Here is a 22754-nt window from a genome sequence, read left to right as displayed (position 1 = left end):
GAAATCTTTGGGACTATTAAATTCTAAGTGTTTAACAGATATTCTTTGATTGAGGTTTTAGTAATGTAATAAATGTTGTGTCCTTTTAGGAATAGTCCTGAAATTTTGAAGAAGCCAATTTAAATGTTTATTTTTGAGAATCTTGGCTGAAGCAATTGGGTTGCTAAACATACCATTCACATGAATGAACCCTTTGATTCAGAACAGCTATGTAAGGATGGTGCAGTCTAGTTGGCCAGGGCTCAGAACTGCCTTGGGATTGTTTCTCCCTCATACAAAATTCTCTTTTAAGATGCTCGATTTCTAGATTTCTACATTCATGTTGAGGTGAGCATATAAACATGGAGTTCTCTATTAGAATAAATACTGTGCCATGGTTTTTGCTAAATGTCTACATCAGCTTCTATTTAAATCCTCAGATGGGACAAAGAGGCTACTTCCTTTATTCTGGAAGCTCCTAAAAGGCTCTTTACAGGTCTGCTAATGGTTCTCCTAATCATGGGCTTTTGACAGTAAAATTATTGTTTATCTTACCTTAATGATGGTTGCTCCAATGCAATATGTGGATCTTTGACATGCCATCTGTGGGTTTTCTCAGCACCATTCCCCAACATGATAGTGACCCCACATTCCAGGCTAGTGGGTAAGGCCATTTCTTGGTAGGGTTTGTAGTTGACAGGTGGTGCCCAACTTGAGGCAGAAGCTGGTGGTGGGACTGCAGGATAAGTGAGCTTCATGGCAGCGATGGAAGCAATGGAAATCCACTCCATGTACAAACCGTTCTTTGCAGTCTCTGCATCCTCATCCCAGGACATACAGTAACTATGTGGCCCTTTAAATTGCTGGGATGCAATTGCAACTGTGGCTCTCTGTAAGCTGACTTATCTTTTCAGTTTTTCAACATTTCATGTCTCTGAGCGCCTAGGGTAAGGAGGTTTAAAAATGGTTGGTTCAGTTGTTGCCTGTTGTCTTGAGTGCCTGAGCAAAACATGGCTTCCATTCCAATGGCAGTGAACACTGAAACGTGTGTGCATTGGTGGTTGAGGGGGGAGAATATACCAATTGTGAAGTTCTAAATTGTACAATGAAAGCAATAAAATAATGAGTCATTAGTACCACACACTAACTCAGGAAGCCAGTGGGTTAAGGTGATGTTTGTACATGACCAAGAACTGATCTGCTCAGAATAAATGACAGCTGTGGCTGTTTTACAGGCGCTGGTTTGTGGTAGCTGCATTAATGTCTATTCCCTCCTACCCCCCCATAAGGACCAACAGAGTTGAAAAGCAGTTTAGTGTTGAATGATTTTTCAAGAAACATTCGTCATCTGCAGATACATTTAAGGCACTCTGAGTATTCCATGTGAAACTGTTTAGACTACTTTTCATTCATTTTACTACCCTGCTAATGCTTGAAGAAAAGTTGAAAGCCTCTCCTTGGCATTTTTATGTGCCTGCCCTTGTCTCCTTTACTAAGCCCCTGCCCATATCTCTTCTGAAGCACTTCCCAATAGCTGGCCTCTTCGTCCACAGAGATAACGGGATTGCAATGCACAGGCATCCAGATAGGGAACAGAGCTGGTTTGAAGGGTATATCTGGAAGAGAATGACAAATTAGAACAAGGAATGTGACCAGGAAAACAGGATGCAAAGAAAGGGGGAAGGGGGAATGTGTGAATGAGCCAACACAGGGTAAAGGATACTTAAGGAAAACAGGCAGCTGCAGAGAGAGTGGGAGGTAGATGGGTATTTGTGGCATTCTGATCAGCTGTCTGCTGCGGAGGCAGCACCTAAACTGTGCTGTCAGGAAGCAAGAAGCCAAGAAAGTTGTCCAGGGTTCCCAAGAAGTTTGCTAGTATTTCCCATGGAAGGTTACTTCCCTTTAAACCCTAAAAGCCTTGTTATCTCTGATGAATGTGCCTAAACAAAGTACCAGAATGATGCTAAGCTCTTTAGCCAGCTATGCTGATTATGCTTAAAAACTGGGTACGAATGTCAACCATATCAGGTTTTGCACATGCTAGTCAGAATGTGAACATGCAGGCTTCAGAATTTAGAGTTTCCTAATAAAACAGACTCCTCAAACATGATTGGCAGTTAGATGTCTAAGCAGGGTGTAAACAGAAATGGTTACACTAAAGGAGACCCTAAGGGCCGAAACACCTCTGGTCATTGGTAGTATCATGTGTAGCCATTGAGGTTAATATGAGAAATTGTATGTGTAACATTTTATAGGTTGATGTAAAGGAGAATTTATGTTTTTAATAGTGTTTTTAATCTGATTTATGTGTAGTACATAATAAATAATTGCAACATATGTCATAAGTACCCACTTTACTTCAAGTTTTAAGACTGCTTTTTATCATGGTGGAAAATCCCCAAACTCTATTGACAAACCTTTCAAATGATGAATGAAAAAAAATGCCTGAAACCAGTTTAAATTATTGAGAGTCAGCATGGTTTAGTCATGTGGGCTCTGTCCCTCTCCCCACCCTCCAACCACAAATAGTAGATGTATGACTGGTGAACGAATTATGTATACTACCGTGAGCTGCTTGGAGGAAGAGCAGAATTGACAAGATTCAAATGCTGTCGAAATCCAACATTTATAGTCAGGCAACCAGTGGGAGGGTTGGAGGCAGGGATATCTGTACTGCTATGTTGGTCACTTCTGGGGAAGCAACATAATGTTTCCATTGATTCCTAGAGCTACCCTGTTGTGCCCCATACCATGTTCCGTTTTTTTTTTTATAGAAGTGACAGCAGCACAGATGATGTTGCCTTTTGAAATTTTATTTCCCCACCACCATCACTCTAAGCAGCAGTGGGAAGCTGGCAGGAGGCCTGGCAGGCCTAGTCAATCACAAAGTTCCAAGTCCTTAGGACCCAAAACAAGCCAGCATTAATATTTGTTCTTACTTTCAAATACCAGTCACACAGTTGAATGACAATTGCTTGACTGCCTCACTGATTTAATGCATGTTGCTTGAAGAAGTGAGACAAGCAGACTTCAGCAGATTTTTTAAAATTTTTATTATTATCTAAGTCACTGAGGAAAAAGAAATTTTGAAAATATGCTTATAACGGGTACGCGTTCTGGCATCTTTACACACATTTTATTTGAGTGATTCTACAAACAACCTAAGAGCCTCTTGTGGCGCAGAGTGGTAAGGCAGCCGTCTGAAAGCTTTGCCCATAAGGTTGGGAGTTCAATCCCAGCAGCCGGCTCAAGGTTGACTCAGCCTTCCATCCTTCCGAGGTCAGTAAAATGAGTACCCAGCTTGCTGGGGGGTAAACGGTCATGACTGGGGAAGGCACTGGCAAACCACCCCGTATTGAGTCTGCCATGAAAACGCTGGAGGGCGTCACCCCAAGGGTCAGACATGACTCGGTGCTTGCACAGGGGATACCTTTACAAACAACCTGAATTAAAGGATATTAGATTTTATGATTCTACATGTAGCTTTTTGGCCAGCATCTTCATCTTCTTGGTTTCCAAGCTATCCTGGCAGGTCATTCCTGTTTCCTCCTACCTGTTTCTGGCACCTCCAATTAAAGGGACAAAGCTAGAAATATCACCAGAGACCTTGGAGACCCAGTGCCATATCTCAAGGCACACTTAGTAGACAATACTCCATTAAATAGACGTCCTTTCTCCAGGCAGTTGGCAACCCTCATTAGGTCTGCACTGTACATGGACTAATGTTTTTGCCTCAGTTTAAAGCAGCTTCATATGTTCAGATAATCAGTTCTATTTTAATGCAGCAAAATGATGAAATTAGCACCTTTGCTTTGCTTTTTAATACAATGTTTTTTCATTCTGACTAGAAATTTTTCTTCCTCATTTTCTAGTGGCAGTATGATAGTAAACTTGTGCTGTATATGTGCTTTGATAAGAATTTATGACAGGAACTTAGCTGAAGCCGGCAGGGTAGACTTGAGACCACTGAAGCAAAGCACAGACTGGCGTTTATTCTTAGCGGTAGACTCTGAAATTGTATTTTTACTTTAAAAATGGAACATGCAAAATGGCTTGGCAAGGTTGCTGGTTGAAAAAGTATTTCCCTTTTAATATTTCCATTTGACCCTGAATCTCCCTTAAGATAATTCCGTCATGAGAATTATAAGGTAATCCTGTCATAGCTGTAATGGTAAAAAATAGTAGTGTGTGCTACTGGAGCAAGAGCAGACTGATGTGCCTGTTTGGAACTCTTGCCAGTTAAAGCCCTCGAAGCTAAAGCTGATCTGAAACAGCACAGGATTTTTTACTAGTACTCTAGAAGAGTTGGAGAAACCCTGTTGGGATCCTATCTGCTTCTACCTTTGCCTTACCATCACTGAAGCCTCTGTGCAATGTACGTGTTCCAAATATGGGGTTAGTATTAGTGCTGCTTCAGGCCTACAACACTGATGTTTCTACACGGCTCTATATGTTATCTTGATTGCCCAGTGACTTGAGTGAGTGGCTCACAAGGAAGCATTTTGCTACTGAAGCAGTGAAATTGTAGAAAATCGAAAATGGGTGTAACAGATAGCCTTAGGGTCTGATGAAATAAGCTCTTACTCATGAATGGTTGTGCTGGAATAACGTTGTTAACTTTCAAGGTGCATCCTGGACTTCTGTTTTCATTTGGTGCAACAGACTAACACGGCTAGAAAGATCATCCTGTTATGGCTTTGAGTTGCATGCAATGTTTCTTCATGTGATTTCCCCCCCCCCTCCCATGAACTGGATCCTTATAATTGTTTATGCATTTTGATTACAGATACGGACCCACGTGTATTAGAGAAACAAGAACTACAACAGCCAACCTATGTTGCTCTTAGTTACATTAATAGGTAAGTGATTTTGTATATAGATATGAGCCTTTATGGTTTTTGAGATTTATTGCCATGAATTCTGAAATGTGTAGACTGCCAAGAATTTCAAGGAACTGTGAAATCAGGTTTATTTTCACAATATAAGTGTCCAATAGTACCTTAAAAACCAACAAGATTTTTGGGTTTCCATTGTTAGATCTTTCTATCTGATTAAGGGAGCATTGTTGACATTCAAAAGTTCATACCAAAAAACACATGTTGGTCTATAAGTGGCTACTAGACTTGACTGTTCTATTGTGGGCCAGCACAGCTAACCCGTGAAACCAAGTTATTGTCAAGTTCCTTCAGTTGCCCAGAAAACACAGTCTCTGACTTGGTACAAAAGATGTGTTTATTTTTTTCTCTTCTTCTTTCAATGAAGTCTGACTGGGGTCCCATCTTTATCTGCTTGGGATTCTCAATGCATTTCATGATTTCCTGTATTAACCTATTTTAATCCCTATTTGCCCGCCTCCAAACTTCTGGCATTTCACCTGCTCTCAAAGAATTGTCAAAAATAATGGACAGAGGCTCAGAAATTACATCTGCAAGTTCTTTTAGTACCCTTGGATGCAATTCATTTGGCCCAGAGAATTTGGTTTTATTCAAAGGAATGAGGTGTTTATGGACTAACCCCTATAGTGATCCTAGGCCACAATTCCCATTCCTCATCACGTGAAATGATTTTGCCAGAATGAGCACGATTCCCCACACAAGAGAAGACTGAGGAGAAGTAGGAATTGAGCAGTTCAGCTCTCTCTTCATCACCTGTTGCAATGTCAGTTTCTTGTCCCCGCAATGGTCCTACCATGTCCCTATTCTTTTTCTTACTTTGAATATAACTTAAGAACCCTTTCTTGTTTTTAGCTTTAGCTTTTCTAACACCCTCTCTACAAACATTGGATATGTGTTTGTATTTCTACTTGGTTATAAGGTCCTCCTTCCATTTTCTAAATTATTTATTATCAATTCTTTTGAAAGCTGTTTATAGAGCTACCCTGGTTTCTTTAGGTTCCTCCCAGTTTTCCTTCTCAAGGGAATTGTCTGCAATTGTGCCTTCAGTATTTCACACTTGAGAAACTCCCAAGCTTCTTGGACTTCCACCTACTTACATTTTTCTGACTATGGGGTTCTACCCAATATAACTTTAAATTTGTTAAAATTTGTTCTCCTGAAGTCCAGCCTGTATGTGTGATTATGTACAGCTGTTCTCTTCGCAAAGATCATGAAGTCCAAAGTCACATGGTTACTACTACCAAGCTCACCCAGAACTTTTACCAGTCCATCAAACAGTTCTTCCCTTTCTGTGAAATGAAGTTGTCAGCAAGACAAGTCAAGAATTTATTGGACTTTTCACTTTTAGCAGAGTTTGTCTGTATTTATTTATATATTTATTTGGATTTATTACCTGCCGCTCTTGATAAACTTCCTGCAGGTGGGTTACAATAACAATAAAACCCCCAATACATAACCATTTAAAAAATCCAATAATTCATATTACATTTATTTATGGAGAGCAAATAAAAGGGAGACCCGCACCCAGTTATCCCCCCACTCTGACCCCCCACCCCCAGCAACTCAGGGAAAGAATCTCTCCAAGGTATCTTCCAACTGATATCTGGGTAATTGAAAACTCCCATGGCCACTAGTTCCTGTCTCTCAGAACTTTGTAATCTGGTCTAGGAGTATCTCATCCCAGTTCTTGGCCTGGCCTGGTAGTCTATAGAAAACCCCACCATAATGCCCCTCTTAATTCCTTTTTTTACCTAAAGAGTCTCAGCTGAACCCTCATGCTCAGACACATGTATTTTCTCACAAGTTTATTTTCTCATTTAACATATAGTGCCACTCCTCCCCCCTTCTTTGTCTGTCCCTTTTAAACAAGTTGTACCACTCAGTCCTTTTATTCCAATTGTGAATGTTATCCCACCAGGTTTCTGTAATGCCTGTTAGGTAGTTCCCTTCAAATGTGCCATTCCCTTCAAATCTGCAGTGTTCACATCTACAGTAGATGCTGGGGTGAATATTTGTGACAAAGTACAATGTTGTTGTTAGGTGCCAAGTCGTGTCCGACCCATCGCGACCCCATGGACAATGATCCTCCAGGCCTTCCTGTCCTTAGTACAATAACTGGATCAAAGTCACATGTTACTTGGCAGATTATTTTTCAGGATCTAATTCTATGATTCTATGTTATTTTATGTTGGCAATGGCCAACTGGGATCATGTGTTTCTACTCATATAATGATATCTTCGTATCCCCCTACACAGTTTTGCTGTAGAGAGGGAACAACACAAACCTCAGATGGTAATCCAAACAACATGCTCAGAAATTAATTCATTTGAAACTCAGAGGAATAGCTTGTTGTTTGTATGAGGCTGGCCCAAATGTCTTTTAATCATTTTTATTGTCAGTTAATAAAATAGAATATTCAAAAACATTTTAAATTAATGAAATGAAATAATAAAAGTGTATGGGTATACCTATACTTCCAGAGAACTATAAAGAAATCTTATAAATGAAATATGAGGCTTTTTAAAAATCTTTTGAACAACAAAAAACATTCCTACCAAAATTTTCCTTGCTGAAAACAGACAATTTGCCAAGAATCTTTTTATATCAGTTATCAAGTGAAAAGTAGGGTGGGGCCCTTCGGCGGCTGAAGCAGCCAGCACCGCAGCGCAAGGGGGAGGGGAGGAACGGATGGCCACTTTAATGCTTTAGTGAAGACAGTTTGGTGGGAAAGAGAGACACGTAATGCCATCACTTCCAGTTATGCTGAAAGTGATGTCATTGCTCTCCCAGTGACTTCACTTTACTGGGGAGTCTCCCACTGGTTGCTAGTTTCGTCCTGACAACCTTACTTTCCCATTATATCTCCACCAAGGAGGGAACTAGAAAGACTTACATTTTCCCTAATGAAAGCTGGAAATTCAGAGAATGTGTTATACATTATATTAATATAGCAATATCCAACAGTGAATTTTAAAAAGTGATAAAGACCAAATGTCTGCCACATGGACAATGTCAAAGAAAATGGCTGCCATGTGGGTGGGGAAATCTGGCAGCCATCTAAGTTTTACTACAACATTTCCACGAACTTTACATTAAATCAGGTTTGAGGAAGATTGAGGAAAAGTGGGGAAAACACTAAGAAGTGTGCCAGTTCCCTATAATGCTATGGGGGAGGTGGGGAAACCTTCCTAAGAGCGCCTAATACAGAGTAGGTAACATGTGCAGAAATGGATTTCTTATTTTACTAATGTAAGGATGAAGTATCATGTGGCCCTACTAAAAGAGTTTTCAGTACCAACGGTTAATTTTGTTGCACTGCTAACATGGTAAATATTCTGCTGGTAGCTGCTGAATATAACAATGGCATGCCTAAGGCAAATGCTGTTTCCACATATCTCAGTAGGTGCAAAATAACTTTTGAGGAAAAGATTTTTGATCTTTTTTTATTGAGACCAGGAATTTTTCCAGTGAAATTCCTTCCAAACCTTTTTGCAAGCTCAGCTACATTAGTTAATCAGCATAGTTTCTATGAACTTATTGCCTATACCAAAAGTATAAGCTGTTAGATGTCAACCTATCTCTGTTTTAAATGGTAACTTTGTGATTAAAAGTTCAGCAAAATGATTGAAATTGCTTATCCTTGGCATACCAGTAATTAAAAAAAATGGATTTGTTGGTTCCACAAACTTGTAATTTATCAAGAAAAAGGCATTTATAGGCTTGAACATATGGAACATATAAACAGGACTAAAATTAGACCATGTAAACTTCAGAAATAATAATCTGAATAAATATCAGAGTAAGCTTGTGGTTTTGCCCCATTTTTCACCTATTGCATTCTACATTTTACTAACAAAGAAAGGGGTGATGTAGACCTCTTTAAATTATTATCCATCCTTAGTGCGGGATTTGGGAATAGACAGTTATACTTTAGTATAGATGGATCTGAATTAATATAATTTACCTTTAAATGTATAGTCTACCATATGGAAAATCTTGGTGTCACTTCTGCAAATTTGTATAACTGACAAATCTTTCCCAAACCAGAGCAGCAATTTCTCTCTCTGCATGTGGATTTTCCAGAATCTCACTTACTTTCACCCTAAGCCAGGCTTTCTCAACCAGGGTTTCATCAAACTCTAGTATTTTTAATAGCTCTGGAAGGGTTTTGTTAAACATTAATCAGGTGACATGACTGTATATAGTCATGTTGGCCCATTTTCCCCTCCTAAAATGGCCAAAGATGGCCCTGAAGGAGGTGGGAGGTGGAGGGGCATGTAGACAGACATGCTTCCCAATCATATTCTGCATGATCACACCACTTCTGGGGTTTCTCAAAGACTGAAGTATATTTCAGGGGTTTCTCAATGGTAAAAAAGAGAATAGCTGCCCTAAGCAGAGAATTAAAAGGAATGTGCTACCAAACCTTAACAATGGTTTCACATTTATTATTTCATAAACTCTGTTGTGAATCAGCATGACCCATGGCTTGGAGTATAAATTATATATGGTCTTTCAGAGTTGCAAGGTTCCACATTTCTATACTAAGGGTGTCATCTCTCACATCTAGAATTAAGACAATTAAGCATTCTGTGACAGAAATGTTTGAAATGCCCATGCTCAGTCCTGAAAACAAATGCCTTGGGATGTAATTAAAGTACATTTGAACCACATCCACCACACTTAAAATGTTTTTGCCATGAGTCAGCTTTTGGGTCAGACTTTCTGTTATGCACTGTGCTATGTGCAGCATTAGATTGCTTCTGTGAGTGAACACTACTGCAAGAAGCCATTTCAAGAGTAAAATATTGTTGCTTCTTGAAGGCAAATTGATATAATTAAGTTGAAAGGCAGCTGGTGACTGCTCAAAGTTCATAAAAAGAGGAAGCTCTAGTAAAAGAAAAATGAAGAAAAATAAAATATTGTATCAGATACCATTTTTATGTTTTGCAGTTCTGGGACCTAATCTTTCTGGGAAGTAATCTTTTAGGATGGATCATACAAACTTGACTAGACAGTTGCTCAGTTTATTGTGTGTACGTGTGCATATGTATGTTTGTGCATGTGTGTATGTATAAACTGATATACAGACAAAAATTCTGTAAAAAGCAGTCACGCATTTTGCCTTATAAGAGTGTAGATGTTCATGGAAAAAATGATAAGGTTAAGTGCAACCTGAATGAAAAATTAGGCCATGTAGAACCTGAGAAACATTTGATTTCAGTATTTGCAGTACTAATGTGACATAATATTGGCACAAAGATCAGGTCATTCCATTAAGCTCATTTACAAGAAGAGAAAACAGCATTCTGAAATGTCACCTCTCAAGAATTGGAACTTGGAACAGATCTTTCCATCCTTTATTTTACTGAGCTGTCACTTTCCCCCTTAATATCCTTTTGCTGCTATTTGTGGTGATACAACAATTTATATATCTATTTTCTGTGGCTGAAGGCCACACAAGAAGAAAACAGATAGTTCTAAAAACTTGTGGGACCACCAAAGGTTGCAGAAAAATCTGAAAAGTTATGCAAAACATTGAAGGAGCTACATCCCCTGAAAAGAAAAGTTTTGTCTGTGTATCCTCTTTTAGAAGTAAGGGGGAGGCAAGGAGCTGTGGCAGTCTGGGCCACATTACCTTTTGTGTGTGTATGTGTGGGGAGGAGACCATAAGCCTCAGGCACGCTGGCCACATCACCTTACATAAAGGGGGGGGGGTTGTCTGGGGGCTTCAGTGGTCCTTGGTAGGTGGGGAGTCTGGGAATCACAGCAATCACACTCACACTTTGTGTGAGGAAAGGCTGGAGGTTATAGCAGCCACACCACCTTTTGCCCTGGCCATATCACTTTTCATGTGATAGAAGGAGCATGACAGACCCAGCAATCCTGGCTGTGCCACCTTTATCGGGGGGGGGGGACTGTTTTAGATCCAGCCACATCCAGATGTAACTGTCAGGAGTGGCTTTCCTGCACTACCAGGTCACAAGAGAGAGGAGTGACAGTGGGCATGGGAGGAAAATAAAGTGGGAGACGAAGAAAGTAACAATAGGTATGAGAAAGGGATAAAAGAGAAACACAGGTTTGCTTAGGGAATTTCCGCATGGAGGGATAAAATGTGAGTGGCTTCCTGTGGCAAATGTGGGATGGTAAATCTTACATTTGCAGCCCTACTCACGGAGAGTTCCCTCTAGGGTTGTGCGATTCGGCCGCTTCTGCGGCCGTTCCCTCCGGGTGCAGCCAGCGCCACGCCGCGGGGGGTGGGCAGTGCCGACAGCGGCATGACAGCAGGCGCAACCACACAGGCGCGGAATTCCTCCTGCTGTCATACCACTGCCGGCACCGCCCTCCCCCCTGTGGCGCGGCGCTGGCTGCGCCCGGTGGGAATGGCCGCCGAAGCAGCCGAATAGCACAAGCCTAGTTCCCCTGTTGTGGCTCTTTGCCTCCTAACAAGGCTACAAGGGAAACAAGGTGATCCTCTCTCTCCTCTCCTTGGTTTGTCAATCACAGCCAGCCACCAATCATAACACAGCAGTTCTCTTGTGGATTGAAACTTTGTCCACCACCCCGGCCCTGAAATTAATATATATATATATATATATATATATATATATATATATATATATATATATATATATATATATATATATATATATATATATATATATATATATAAGGCACTTCTGCATTGCTATGTGGTAATGCCACAACATATATGCATCTTTAATAAAAATCAACACTGCCCCCATTGCGATGGAGAAGCTCCATAATGATACAGCATCCCCCCTTTTTTTGGGGGGGGGGAAATACCAGACTTCCTGGAGTAACAAATAGGTGCACACTCATGTAGGCGATGTCAGAAATAAAAGAATATTTCATTCAACAAAGCGTGCCTCTCAAAAGTTTTCTCCTCCCCCCCCCAAAAAAAAAATCAGGAATAATTTTAATTTACTTATTTATCAAAGGACTCAGCCACTTGGGCTTTGGCACCCATGGAATTAAATGGTGCCATAGACTATAATGGGAATGTCGGTGTTCTCACCTTTCCCAGGGCCTGGGGGTGGGGTTGAGGTATAGTCTTTTTTTAAATATTACCTGACATCAGGGGACATTTAAACTGTGTCAGAATATGGAGGAAAGGGATTGGTGGCCTGAACTTATTGACAGGCCAAAGCGAGACGTGTATAAGGCATATTGCTCCCGCCTCTTTCAGCAGCAGGTGAGGAATGTAAGATGTGCAAAAAGAAAGGCAGACAAAAGCAAGACAGCAAAAAGGTGAGGAGGGCTGGGGGGGGCACAATATAATGTTGTATTTTGCCATTCCATGGGCGTGACACAATTTTTACTAATGTGCAGAAATGCCCTCTAGATGTAACACATTGCACTTTAAAAATGGCCAAATTATGACCCACCTACTGGACAACCTCGGGATGTTGGCGACGTCATGTGGAGGGACTTGAATATGCCACCAACATTCGGAGGCTGTCCAGCTACATTTTGCACATGGCCTTAAATTTAGAGGAGTGAGGGAAGGAGAAAGAGAGAGGGGGAGGGAGAGAGAGAGAGAGAAAGAAAGAGAGAGAAATGGGATGGCTGTTTCCACAAGTTCCTTGCAGGTATCTACTTATATGTTATATATTGGGAAAGGATTATGCAACTCTGAATCAGCCCTGTTGCTTTGATGTGCAAAATTGGAGTTCTCTTGTTATATAAAATGCTACACCTCTAAATTTATTTTATTATACATTTAAAAACCTGTAAAGGTTCTTGAACTGACTGGAAATAATGTTTAGAGGCCTCTAGCCCTGCCTCCTCTAATATGCTGCTACTGTCTTCCCAACTTGTATTCCGTAAGCCTCCCACAATTCCTTCCAACCAGTGCCTAACTTGATGTGTCATCTGCCCCTCCACCAAATGTATTGTGTGAGCTTTTTGTGTAACTGCAGAGAAACTGTCTATTACAGTCAGGTTTTCACATACCAGATGCTTTTCCATTGGTTATATGTAGAGTTTCCACATTCCATGTGGGACGAAGATCTGCTATTACACTTCTTCTCCAGATATCCAATATAAATCCTCCTTGAGAAAATGGCTGCTTTGGTGAATGGCCTGTATTTTATTATACACTGCTGGTGCTGATTACTCTGCCCTCCCCAGGTTGGACTCCCAAACTCTCCAGATATTTTTGACCTATAGCTAGCTACCCTAGTTATAGGGGAGACCTGGGTCACACATTGGATCAGTCACATGCTCTCAGTCTCTCAATTTACCACATGCTCTCAATTTACCTCACAGATTATAGTAAGCCACTCTAGATTCCCCTTCTGGAGCAAGTCAGGGCATGAATAAATAAAGGACTTGTGCCCCTGGAATACTTTTGCAGACTTCTATGGGTTCTGAGACCGCCATTTGAGAAATATTAATTCAGCATTTCATGTTATACTCTTGTTCTTCTCTTGACAAAAACTGAAATGTAATCATTCTATCTACCTATGGTAGGCTTTCTCAACCAGGGTTTCATGAAACTCTGAGATTTCTTGATGACCTGGGAAGGGTTTCCTAATGGGTGGGAGTTAATTAATTTTTAAATATGTTTTAAAATGTTGTTAAAAATGTATTGGGTGATATGACCATATATGGGCATGTTGACCCATTTTCCCCTTCCCAAAATGGCCAGTGATGGGCCTGGAGGGGGTGGGAAGGGGAGGGGCTGGGGGAGCATGTCCACAGCTATGTCTCCCAACCATATTCTGCATGATCATACCATTTCTGGGGTTTCTCAAAGCCTGAAGTATGTTTCAGAGGTTTTTGAGCAATAAAAAAGTTGAGGAAGGCCGAGCTATGTATTCAGCCACTATTCTCTAATTTACTAAATAAGGGTGGTTACTGAAATGAAGAGGTCCAGTGAAAAGATGTAATAAAATGTTTCACAACTAACAATGTATTGCTGATCTCCCACTGCCGGCAGCTGCTGTCCATAATTGTCTGGTGGCTGGAGTTCTAGCTTCATCGTTTTGTCAGCTCACTAATAAGAAGGTCATCACCAGTACAAAATCATGGATTTCCATGTGGCAGATGCCAAAGCATTCTGGGAAATCTGCCTTGAAAATGAGCTTTTGTTGCATGTAACAACCAGCACCCATTCTGCGGTTCCATAATTGACAAGAAATGCTATTATTAAGCAGGTCTGTTCAGATAATTAGCATTTGGGGTTGCATTTTTAATCAGACTTGAGTCAGATAATTTATCACAGCAGTATCAAGCTGTCAGGGTCATACAATAAATACTCATTAAAGATGAATAAAGATTAACTGTGCCCCGAAACAAAATTAAGCAGAGCAGTACCTATGAATCGTTTCAATTCAACACTTGCTCTTAATAATTTGACACAACATTGGCAAAAATATCAGGTCTCTGCATTGAGCTCATTTGTGTACGAGGTGCTAATACTGAGCTGGGATGTCTGTTCAGCATCTAGTTGAGGCTGAAAGCTTATTCGTAATTGATTGCAAAAAGAATATCAATTTTGAAAAGCTGATTTAGTATGACTGTTCTTTCAGTAATGGCTCCTCAGTAATAAGTTGACACAGAAAAGAAAGAAGTCTTCCTTCTTGAAAGCAGAACTAATTTGTTAGCATTAGTAAGCTACTGCACTTTGAATTCAGTGTGACTCTCTTATCTTTGATAAGTTCACACATGAGTGGTTTCTGGCACTTTCAAATGGCTTTCAGTTAATTAAAAAGTCCCAGCATTCAAATATGACCCTGACAATAACATACTAGGAATTTGAGCCTTTTCTTTAAAAAAGAAAGAAATATAAGTACTCACAGCAATGGTTGTAACAATATGAATAGTTACCATTATAGCAATAGGGTAAAATCTGGTGAAACATCTCCTGTATAAGACCCATTTGGATATTACCATAATAAAACATTGTAATCTGTTCTTGAGGCAGAATCAGTGTGAATGCCATTTGATAGAGTCAAATGACAAGAAGGTGAGGTAGGACAGCCAGCTCTGAATTTGGAAATACCTGTAGATTTTGGGGGTGGAGCCAGAAGTGGATGGGATTTGGGATGAGGAGGGATTCTCAGCAGGATATAGTGCAATAGATCCCACCCTCCAAAGAAGCCATTTGCTCTAGCGAAACTGGTCCTGTTCATCTCATGATCAGATATAATAGTAGAAGATCCCTAATTGCCATCCTAAGGGTTGGCAACCCTAAGATGAAGTTCTAGAGATTGTGCCCATTTTTAATTGCATCATCCATACTACGGATGAAGGCCACTGATCTGTTTGGGGTCTTGATCAAATTTAAACCAAACATAAAATTGTTAATCTGACTTCTTTTTCCAGAAATGTTGTTGTTGTTAGGTGCGAAGTCGTGTCCGACCCATCACGACCCCATGGACAATGATCCTCCAGGCCTTCCTGTCCTCTACCATTCCCCGGAGTCCATTTAAGTTCACACCGACTGCTTCAGTGACTCCATCCAGCTACCTCATTCTCTGTTGTCCCCTTCTTCTTTTGCCCTCAATTGCTCCCAGCATTAGGCTCTTCTCCAGTGAGTCCTTCCTTCTCATGAAGTGGCCAAAGAATTTGAAGGTGGCCAAAATATTGAAATGAAAAATGCATTAAAGTATTAAAATTTTGATTTCATTAATGTATGAAGTAAACCTGGTTGAGTATTTTTGAAAGTTATTATCTTTTTTTCTGTTTATAGCATATCATATCTATTTTTGTTGTCTCTCATGTATAATTTGTTTTTATAATCCTCCATAAATAGAGTGCAAAACCTTCTGGATAGTCCACATCACGTGGGGGAAATAACATGGGTTAGAACCTTAGAAGGAAGAGAATAGATCTCCATGGGAAGTACTTTCTCAACCATTAAACCATCTCCGAATTCAGATTTTTAAAAAAATCTCATTTAGACGTTTTTGATTCCAAACAGGTTTCAATCAGATATTGAATAGTTATCCATCCACAGCTCCTGTGTGGTCATTATGAATGCTGAATCCTAGAAATCTTGTTGTGTAGTCCCATAGCAGTGTCCCCTTTTGAAAGAGCCTGGCTTTAATATCTCATTTCCTGCTATTCTCTTCTCTTTGCCAGCTTGCAGGAAGGAGCATTAGAAAAATAGCCTTTTCTTCATGACTTAAATATTCCCAGGGTGTGCTTTCCCCTCACTGCAACTGCCTGCCCCATTATGTCCTGTAGTCTGCCAGTCTTGCCAAAACGCAGCAGGTAGCCCACATGGTATGCATTTCTGTGTGAGAAAGCTCCCCTGATATAAACAAGATGTTGTAAAATGAAGCCTACTGCTTACCCAAACTGTGCAAAGCAATGAGTCCTCTGTCTGGTTAGGCGTCAAGAACTGGACTCATCAAACATTTGTGTAACTCAAACGTATGATTCGTGCAACAACAGAAGGAATTGTGATTTTCAGTGTGAGATTAATAGATTCATTTTTAGAAACTGTCTATATTGGCAGCTGTGGCAAATATGTAGATAAGAAGAAATATGGGTTAGATGTTTTTTATATGCCATTAAAGGTTTTTGAATTTGAATTTGAAGAAATATGGAATATGTAGTAATCATGAAATAATAATATAGGTGTAAAACATATTGGTTCTTAAATAATGAATTTAAATTTAAAATGTCTGAGGTAAGAAATATTGTATTTTGTAGAGAATGTTTTGAGGATTATAATGAAGGGCGTGTTGAGGAGAAAGGATACTCTCTTCTGGTTTTATATTTGATAGTTTATAACAGGAAGAGAGTTTTCTCCCCAACAATCCCTTTCACCAGTTTGGTGTAGTGGTTAGGAGTGCAGACTTCTAATCTGGTGATTAGATTCCCCGCTCCTCCCCCACATGCAGCCAGCTGGGTGACCTTGGGCTCATCACAGCACTGATAAAGCTGTTCTGACTGAGCAGGAATATCAGGGCTCTCTCAGCCTCACCCACCCCACAGGGTGTCTGTTGTGGGGAGAGGAAAGGGAAGGCGACTGTAAGCCGCTTTGAGCCTCCTTCGGATAGGGAAAAGTGGCATATAAGAACCAACTCTTCTTCATTATTATTATCCATAAAAAGAAGAAAGCAATATATAAGGACACAAAGGAAGAAGGTGGGGCTACAGAGCAAATTATATACATTCACGTTTCTTCTGTAGTGTAATCATGATAACATTCACTTGCCAATGTTTCTACAGGGCTACTGTGAGGGAGGGGATTGGAATCGGCATTCTTGGCCTACACAAGGTCATTAGTTATAATATTTTGTTGTGTATGGGTTGGGTTGCAAAGACAGCCTTGGCAAGTGGAAGATTTTTCAAGACAGTGCCTGGGGAGAGTGCAGTTTGGGGAGGATATGACATCATTTCCAGGTAACAGTCATTTCTGTACATTTTTTTCTGATCCTCAGTTTCTTGAGGGTGGGAGATTGGGGTGGAGGTTTACCCACCACTTGTAGACAAATGGTAAGACTTGTGAGCGAGGCTCAAAGGAAAATTCCATGGGGGTCCATAGTGGCTCTTGGCAGCCCTGTATTTCTACTAGTAGTGCTACATTTGTACCAAAAGATAACCAATAACTGAGGAATAACCAATGTAACCTGAACATCTTTCTGCATAATACATAATAATAAAGTAAAACCCACACATATATGCAAGGCAACAGCTGTGGTGACTGGTCAGGCTTCAGTTAGATTTTCATATTTTTCATTCATGGTTTTAGTACACCAAATACCAGAACTCCTAGTGCTTTGTATACCATTAGGTGAATTTTATCCATTTCAGCTGGTATCATGGTGTAAAGGATTTCCATATTTTTCTTCATAAATGTCAGTTTTGAGATTTCATTTTATCCTGTTATAGGTGAATAAGGCTCGTAATTTTTGTATTACAACTGACAGACTACAAATAGTGTCTTGGAAGAAAAAGTCAGCAAATTATTCAGCATATTAATAGCAATCTTCAAGAGATTACTTGTCATAAATTTAGTATCAAAGCATTATCATTTGAAAGAAAGCATCAAGAATTCTGGTTATTTGTTTGACCTTAAAATAGTTTGCGGCAATGACTTGTAAGCTTATTATTTTGAACACAGAAAGTGATCCTTATCCTTACAGGTAATAAAAGTCTGCATGGGGTCTGAGGTGGGAGAGACCAGTGGAAGGGCTGTGTAACAAAACTGTTACAAAAAGTATTCATTTTGAGTTATTTTAAATACTCATGATCTAATGTAAGAACTTGTTAAGGCAGCCACTTCCCTGATAAAGCTCAACTGGGAGGCAGAGAATTTCTTCTGAAGACATGCTGCCATCTCTTTCCTATAGTCCAATGAAAAAGAATGTACTTTACATATGGAAGATTCTAGGTCCAGGGCCTCACACCACTACTTAAAAAGTGTCTGATACCAAGCTTGGGAGTGATCATGAACACCAGTCAGAGAAGACAAACAAAATTGGTCCAACTTTGCTTCATACATAGAGCAGGAAACTGGACCCTTTGTTATTGCTGTAGTGAAGAGCACTGCACAACTCATCTGTGAGGATAAGGACCCCAGTTTTAAAACGAAGGAAGTTCTTACTCCCACATGTCCTGACTGAGAATCCCTCTTTACTTTCTGCGCAATAGTACAACCAGATCATCTATACAAGTGCTTTTGGTGGTTGCCTCACACACCTTGGAGTCTCCTTTTTTTAGAGACTTGATGTAACGAAGCTCAAGCCTCTTTGAGAAATGTTGTAAATATGGTTATCCTGCTTGAAGAAGCATTGAAGAATATGTTTATCTTACCACCAAGGACAGAAGTACACATGGCAGTTTGTTCCAATCCAGACAATGTTTGTACAGACTGGTCCTTGTTCCACATTGAGTCTATCATTAATCAGGGTAGCAAAATTTGCATGGCCATCTTATCAAAAAGATTGGACAGTATTACAGATACATGAAGAAAAGAATCAGACAGGGACGTTATTCTCACCGTTCTTTAAGTAGTAGTAATTCAAAGTGCAGGTGGAAGTTCACTCTTTCATTCAAAAAACCTCTAAGGACTCAGAAAAGTGTCAAAAGTAGTATGGAACCATCTCTCAAACATGTGAAGGGTTTTTTTTTTAATTAAATGGAAAAGCATTCCATCATGAAATAGCTCAGGCTTGATGCAGGATTCCCAGTTCAGTTTTAACTAGGCTATGAACTTTGAACTTTCAACAGACGACCTCCGTGGCCATTTAGACCGAGGCGGGTCAGCACTTCTAATACCGCTAGACCTCTCAGCAGCATTTGACACAGTCGACCATGAGCTACTAGATTGCTGCCTCATCAACGCCAGAATATGAGGGACAGCCCTTCAATGATCTCCTTCCTCTGGGGTCATGGACAGAGGATTGCAATTGGAGAGAAAACATCATACCACTGACTACTTACTTGTGGAGTCCCACAAGGAGCAGTCCTGTCTCCTATCCTATTCAATATTTTCATGCACCCTCTTGAACAACAGGTATGGAAGTTTGGGCTGAGTTGTCATCAATATGCAGATGACACCTAGCTCTTCCTCCTGATGGATAACCGCCCTGACTCTCACCAAGAAACATTAGCCAGCTGCCTAGAAGCAGTGATGAGATGGCTCAAGCAGAGTCGTCTGAAGCTCAATCCTTCAAAGACGGTGGTCCTATGGCTGGGTCCTTAGCCTTGACCCGGAAACTACAGCTGGTCCAAAATGCAGCAGCCAGGATCCTCACAAAAACACCGTGGAGACCCCACATCCGGCCCATCCTCCATCAACTGCAATGTTGAATTCCGGATCAGGCTAAAGGTCCTGGTAATTACCTTCAAGACCATACGCGATCAGGGCCCAGTGTACCTGAAGGACAGCCTCCCCACCTATGTTCCCAAAAGAGCTTTACGCTCCACCGCCACCAGCAGGCTAGGGGTCACTGGCTCTAAAGAAGTCCACCTGGCCTCAACCAGGTCCAGAGCCTTCTCTGTCCTGGCCCCCACCTGGTGGAATGAGCTCCCAGAGGAGATCAGGGCCCTGACAGAACTAAAACAGTTCCATGGGGCCTGCAAAAGGGAGCTCTTCCGCCAGGCATTTGGCTGAGGCCAGGCACAATCTACAACATCTGCCCCCTTCCCGTCCTCCCCCCCCCCAAAAGTCCATCATGACTCCTGGACCTGTTTGTATTATTATTGTTTAATGTTATACTGTTACCCTGCTATTAATGTTATATAATATTAATGTTATAGTTATTTCTATATATGGTTTCTTGTATAATTCTCAGTTTTATGTAAACCTCCCTGAGCCTTCGGGGAGAGCGGTATATAAATGTGAAAAATAAATAAACTTCATGATGAAAAAGGCTTGATTGACAGGTTTTCTGAGAAATCCATAAACATCAGAGTCCCTTTGTATAGTGCAACAGATCTGCTTGTCCAGTCTCCTCTGGCCAGAATCTCATGTCTTTAGTGGGGAAAAACATGGTTCTCTTTTTTGATTGGCATTACAAACAACCTTTGCAAGTGCTATTAGGCATACTAGGTTAGATTATGGACTGGATGGTATTATGTGGCACTCAAAGCTTTAGAATTTATATAACTATTCATATACATATGTTTAATCTTCCAGACTTAAATCTTCATAAATCTTGTGAATAAGATTGATGCTCATGACACAGTCTAGTTTCAAATCCACATATAACATTAATAAAATGCAAATGCCAAATTTGACAGGGCCTGAAGAGGTTAAAGGGAGCTTTAGATCATCTGTTTAGGTTTGATAAGCCACAGAAGCATCTAGAATTTTATATCTCTTCCACAATTAAGTAATGATCACATTGAACTATACCCTTTATTATGCCTTGCATCCCCCAAAATGTCCAGTGAACACATGAACAAAAATGAACACATGAAGGTACCTTGCATGAAATCATATGATTAGTCCATTAAAGTCAGTATTGTCTACTCAGATGAACAGTGACTCTCCAGGGTCTCAGGCAAAAGACTTTCCCATCACCTCCTACCTGGTTCTTTTAAATGGATATTGAACCGGTGACCTTCTGCATGCCAAGCAGAGGCTCTGACAATGAGCCACAGCCCCTCCGCAAGAGATATTTGCCTTTCCCTTCCATGCCCCCCAATGCTACTCCTTTGATAGCCCCCCAATGCTACTCCTTTGAGAGAAAAGTTGGAGGTCTACAGCAGAAGGGGGGCAGGGGGACATGGCTTCTAGCCATACAAGTTTCTAAGTGAATTCAAACCAAGGTTATCAAGGGAAATGTGGCTATCAACACTGGCTAAATGGACTCTGTTCTGAGACCCTATGCCATCAATGTTCCTAGTTATCTTATGATTGCAAACCACAGACTTTCTGAGGAAAATAATCTTTGAACAACCTTCCAGAGAATCTTTAAAGTGCCTTTGGACTCACATTTTGTTGGGCTTTCCACTTAGGGCTGTTTTGATATAGATCTGGTACCAGCTTAACTGTCCTTTAGCAAAACTAAACTTCTTATATATTCATTATTAGGAAATATCTCTATACATTAGGAAAAACTAGCATAAACAAATGAGCAGCAAGACATCGAACTTCAATCTTAAGTGATACCACCTATTGAAAGTGACAGAAAAGAACCAAAGGAGTATTGCACAATGAAGAAAACATTTAAAATATTTTAACCTACTAATTGCTATGGAGGACACTGTTTTCTTTTACGAATTGGCCTCTACATTGTGCTTTCTTGTTTCAGTGGCCTTCTCACTTTTTAAACTGGATTTGGAGAGATTTTCTAGAACGATGTGAGCTGTTAACATTTGATAGCCTGATGTCATATAGGTGGTTTAACTGTGGGGCCTGTTTCTTCCATTAGCACTTGTCCTCCTATCACTGCCAAGAACTGTACTGAGTCGTTTCCCCCTCCTCCACTTTATCTACCATATTCACTACTCAGCAGGACAGGTTTTAAGTTTAATGCTTTTCTTTTTGTTGCCATGTTACTGCCATGAAATCATGTTACACTGGTGTTAATTTCCCACTGTGGTGCTGAAGATATGCAAATTTAATTTTGCTCTTAATCCTTGTCACCTGTTTTCTCCCACTGCTGTGGGTAATATGGTAAGCAATGTGCATTGTTTGAATTTTGCTACTGACCTTGAGAACTAAGCTCTGCTGCCCCAAAGAAAGAATATGAGAAATAGAAGGGTGGGAAATAGCATTGCCAGAGCTTTCAGATCTAGCTTCTGTGTTGCTGCTATTGGCTGGCTCAAAATGTATCAAAACATTTGGATCGTCTCCTTTCCTCAGAAGTGCTAGGGTATTTTTAGTCATTATTCGAGATCTTTTATCCAAAAGGTGTTGTTTGCTGTTTTTAATTTCTGGTGATATTTGAGAAGACTTCAATGCAGGTCTACTTACCAAAATATTTATTTTGCTCTGCTTTTCCTGGCTATTAGACAAGTTCTGTATCGTCATCATTATTACAATTTGTGTGCATGAATCTGAATGTTCTGGAAGTAATCTGGAAAGGGCTGGGCAGCTATGGTGAAATGCCCTCGGCAATAAATCATAACTGTGGAATCAGTCTGAGAGATTTATTGAAAGATCTGAAGTTTAAAAGCTTTTAAGGTAGCAGGATATTTTGCATATAGCTTTTAAAATTATGAAGAAGAATTTAAAATTTAAAATTATAAATCTGTATTTTCCAAAAAATATCAAGGAGGAAAAGTCCTGTGGAAATATTTGAAGAAGAAAAAAAAAGAGCTGGTTCTTATGCTATTTTTCTCTACCAAGAGTCTCAAAGCATCTTACATTCGCCTTCCCTTTCCTCTCCCCACAACAGACACCCTGTGAGGTGGTTGAGGCTGAGAGAGCCCCAATACTACTG

At 40.3% G+C, this 22754-nt stretch overlaps 1 protein-coding gene across 1 annotated transcript in view; it reads left to right on the top strand.

Moving 5' to 3' along the window:
* JAZF1 (JAZF zinc finger 1) overlaps positions 1–22754 on the top strand; it is a 128497-nt gene that overhangs the window by 79622 nt on the left and 26121 nt on the right. Inside the window, exon 2 of the mRNA XM_077303376.1 lies at positions 4766–4838. Coding sequence (XP_077159491.1) covers positions 4766–4838 — 73 coding nt within the window. The remainder of the gene's footprint in view (positions 1–4765; positions 4839–22754) is intronic.

Source organism: Paroedura picta, chromosome 11 (genome assembly GCF_049243985.1).
Source record: "Paroedura picta isolate Pp20150507F chromosome 11, Ppicta_v3.0, whole genome shotgun sequence".
Lineage (NCBI taxonomy): Eukaryota > Metazoa > Chordata > Lepidosauria > Squamata > Gekkonidae > Paroedura > Paroedura picta.
Note: the sequence above shows the minus strand (reverse complement) of the source record. Positions and strands in the feature narration are given on the sequence as shown.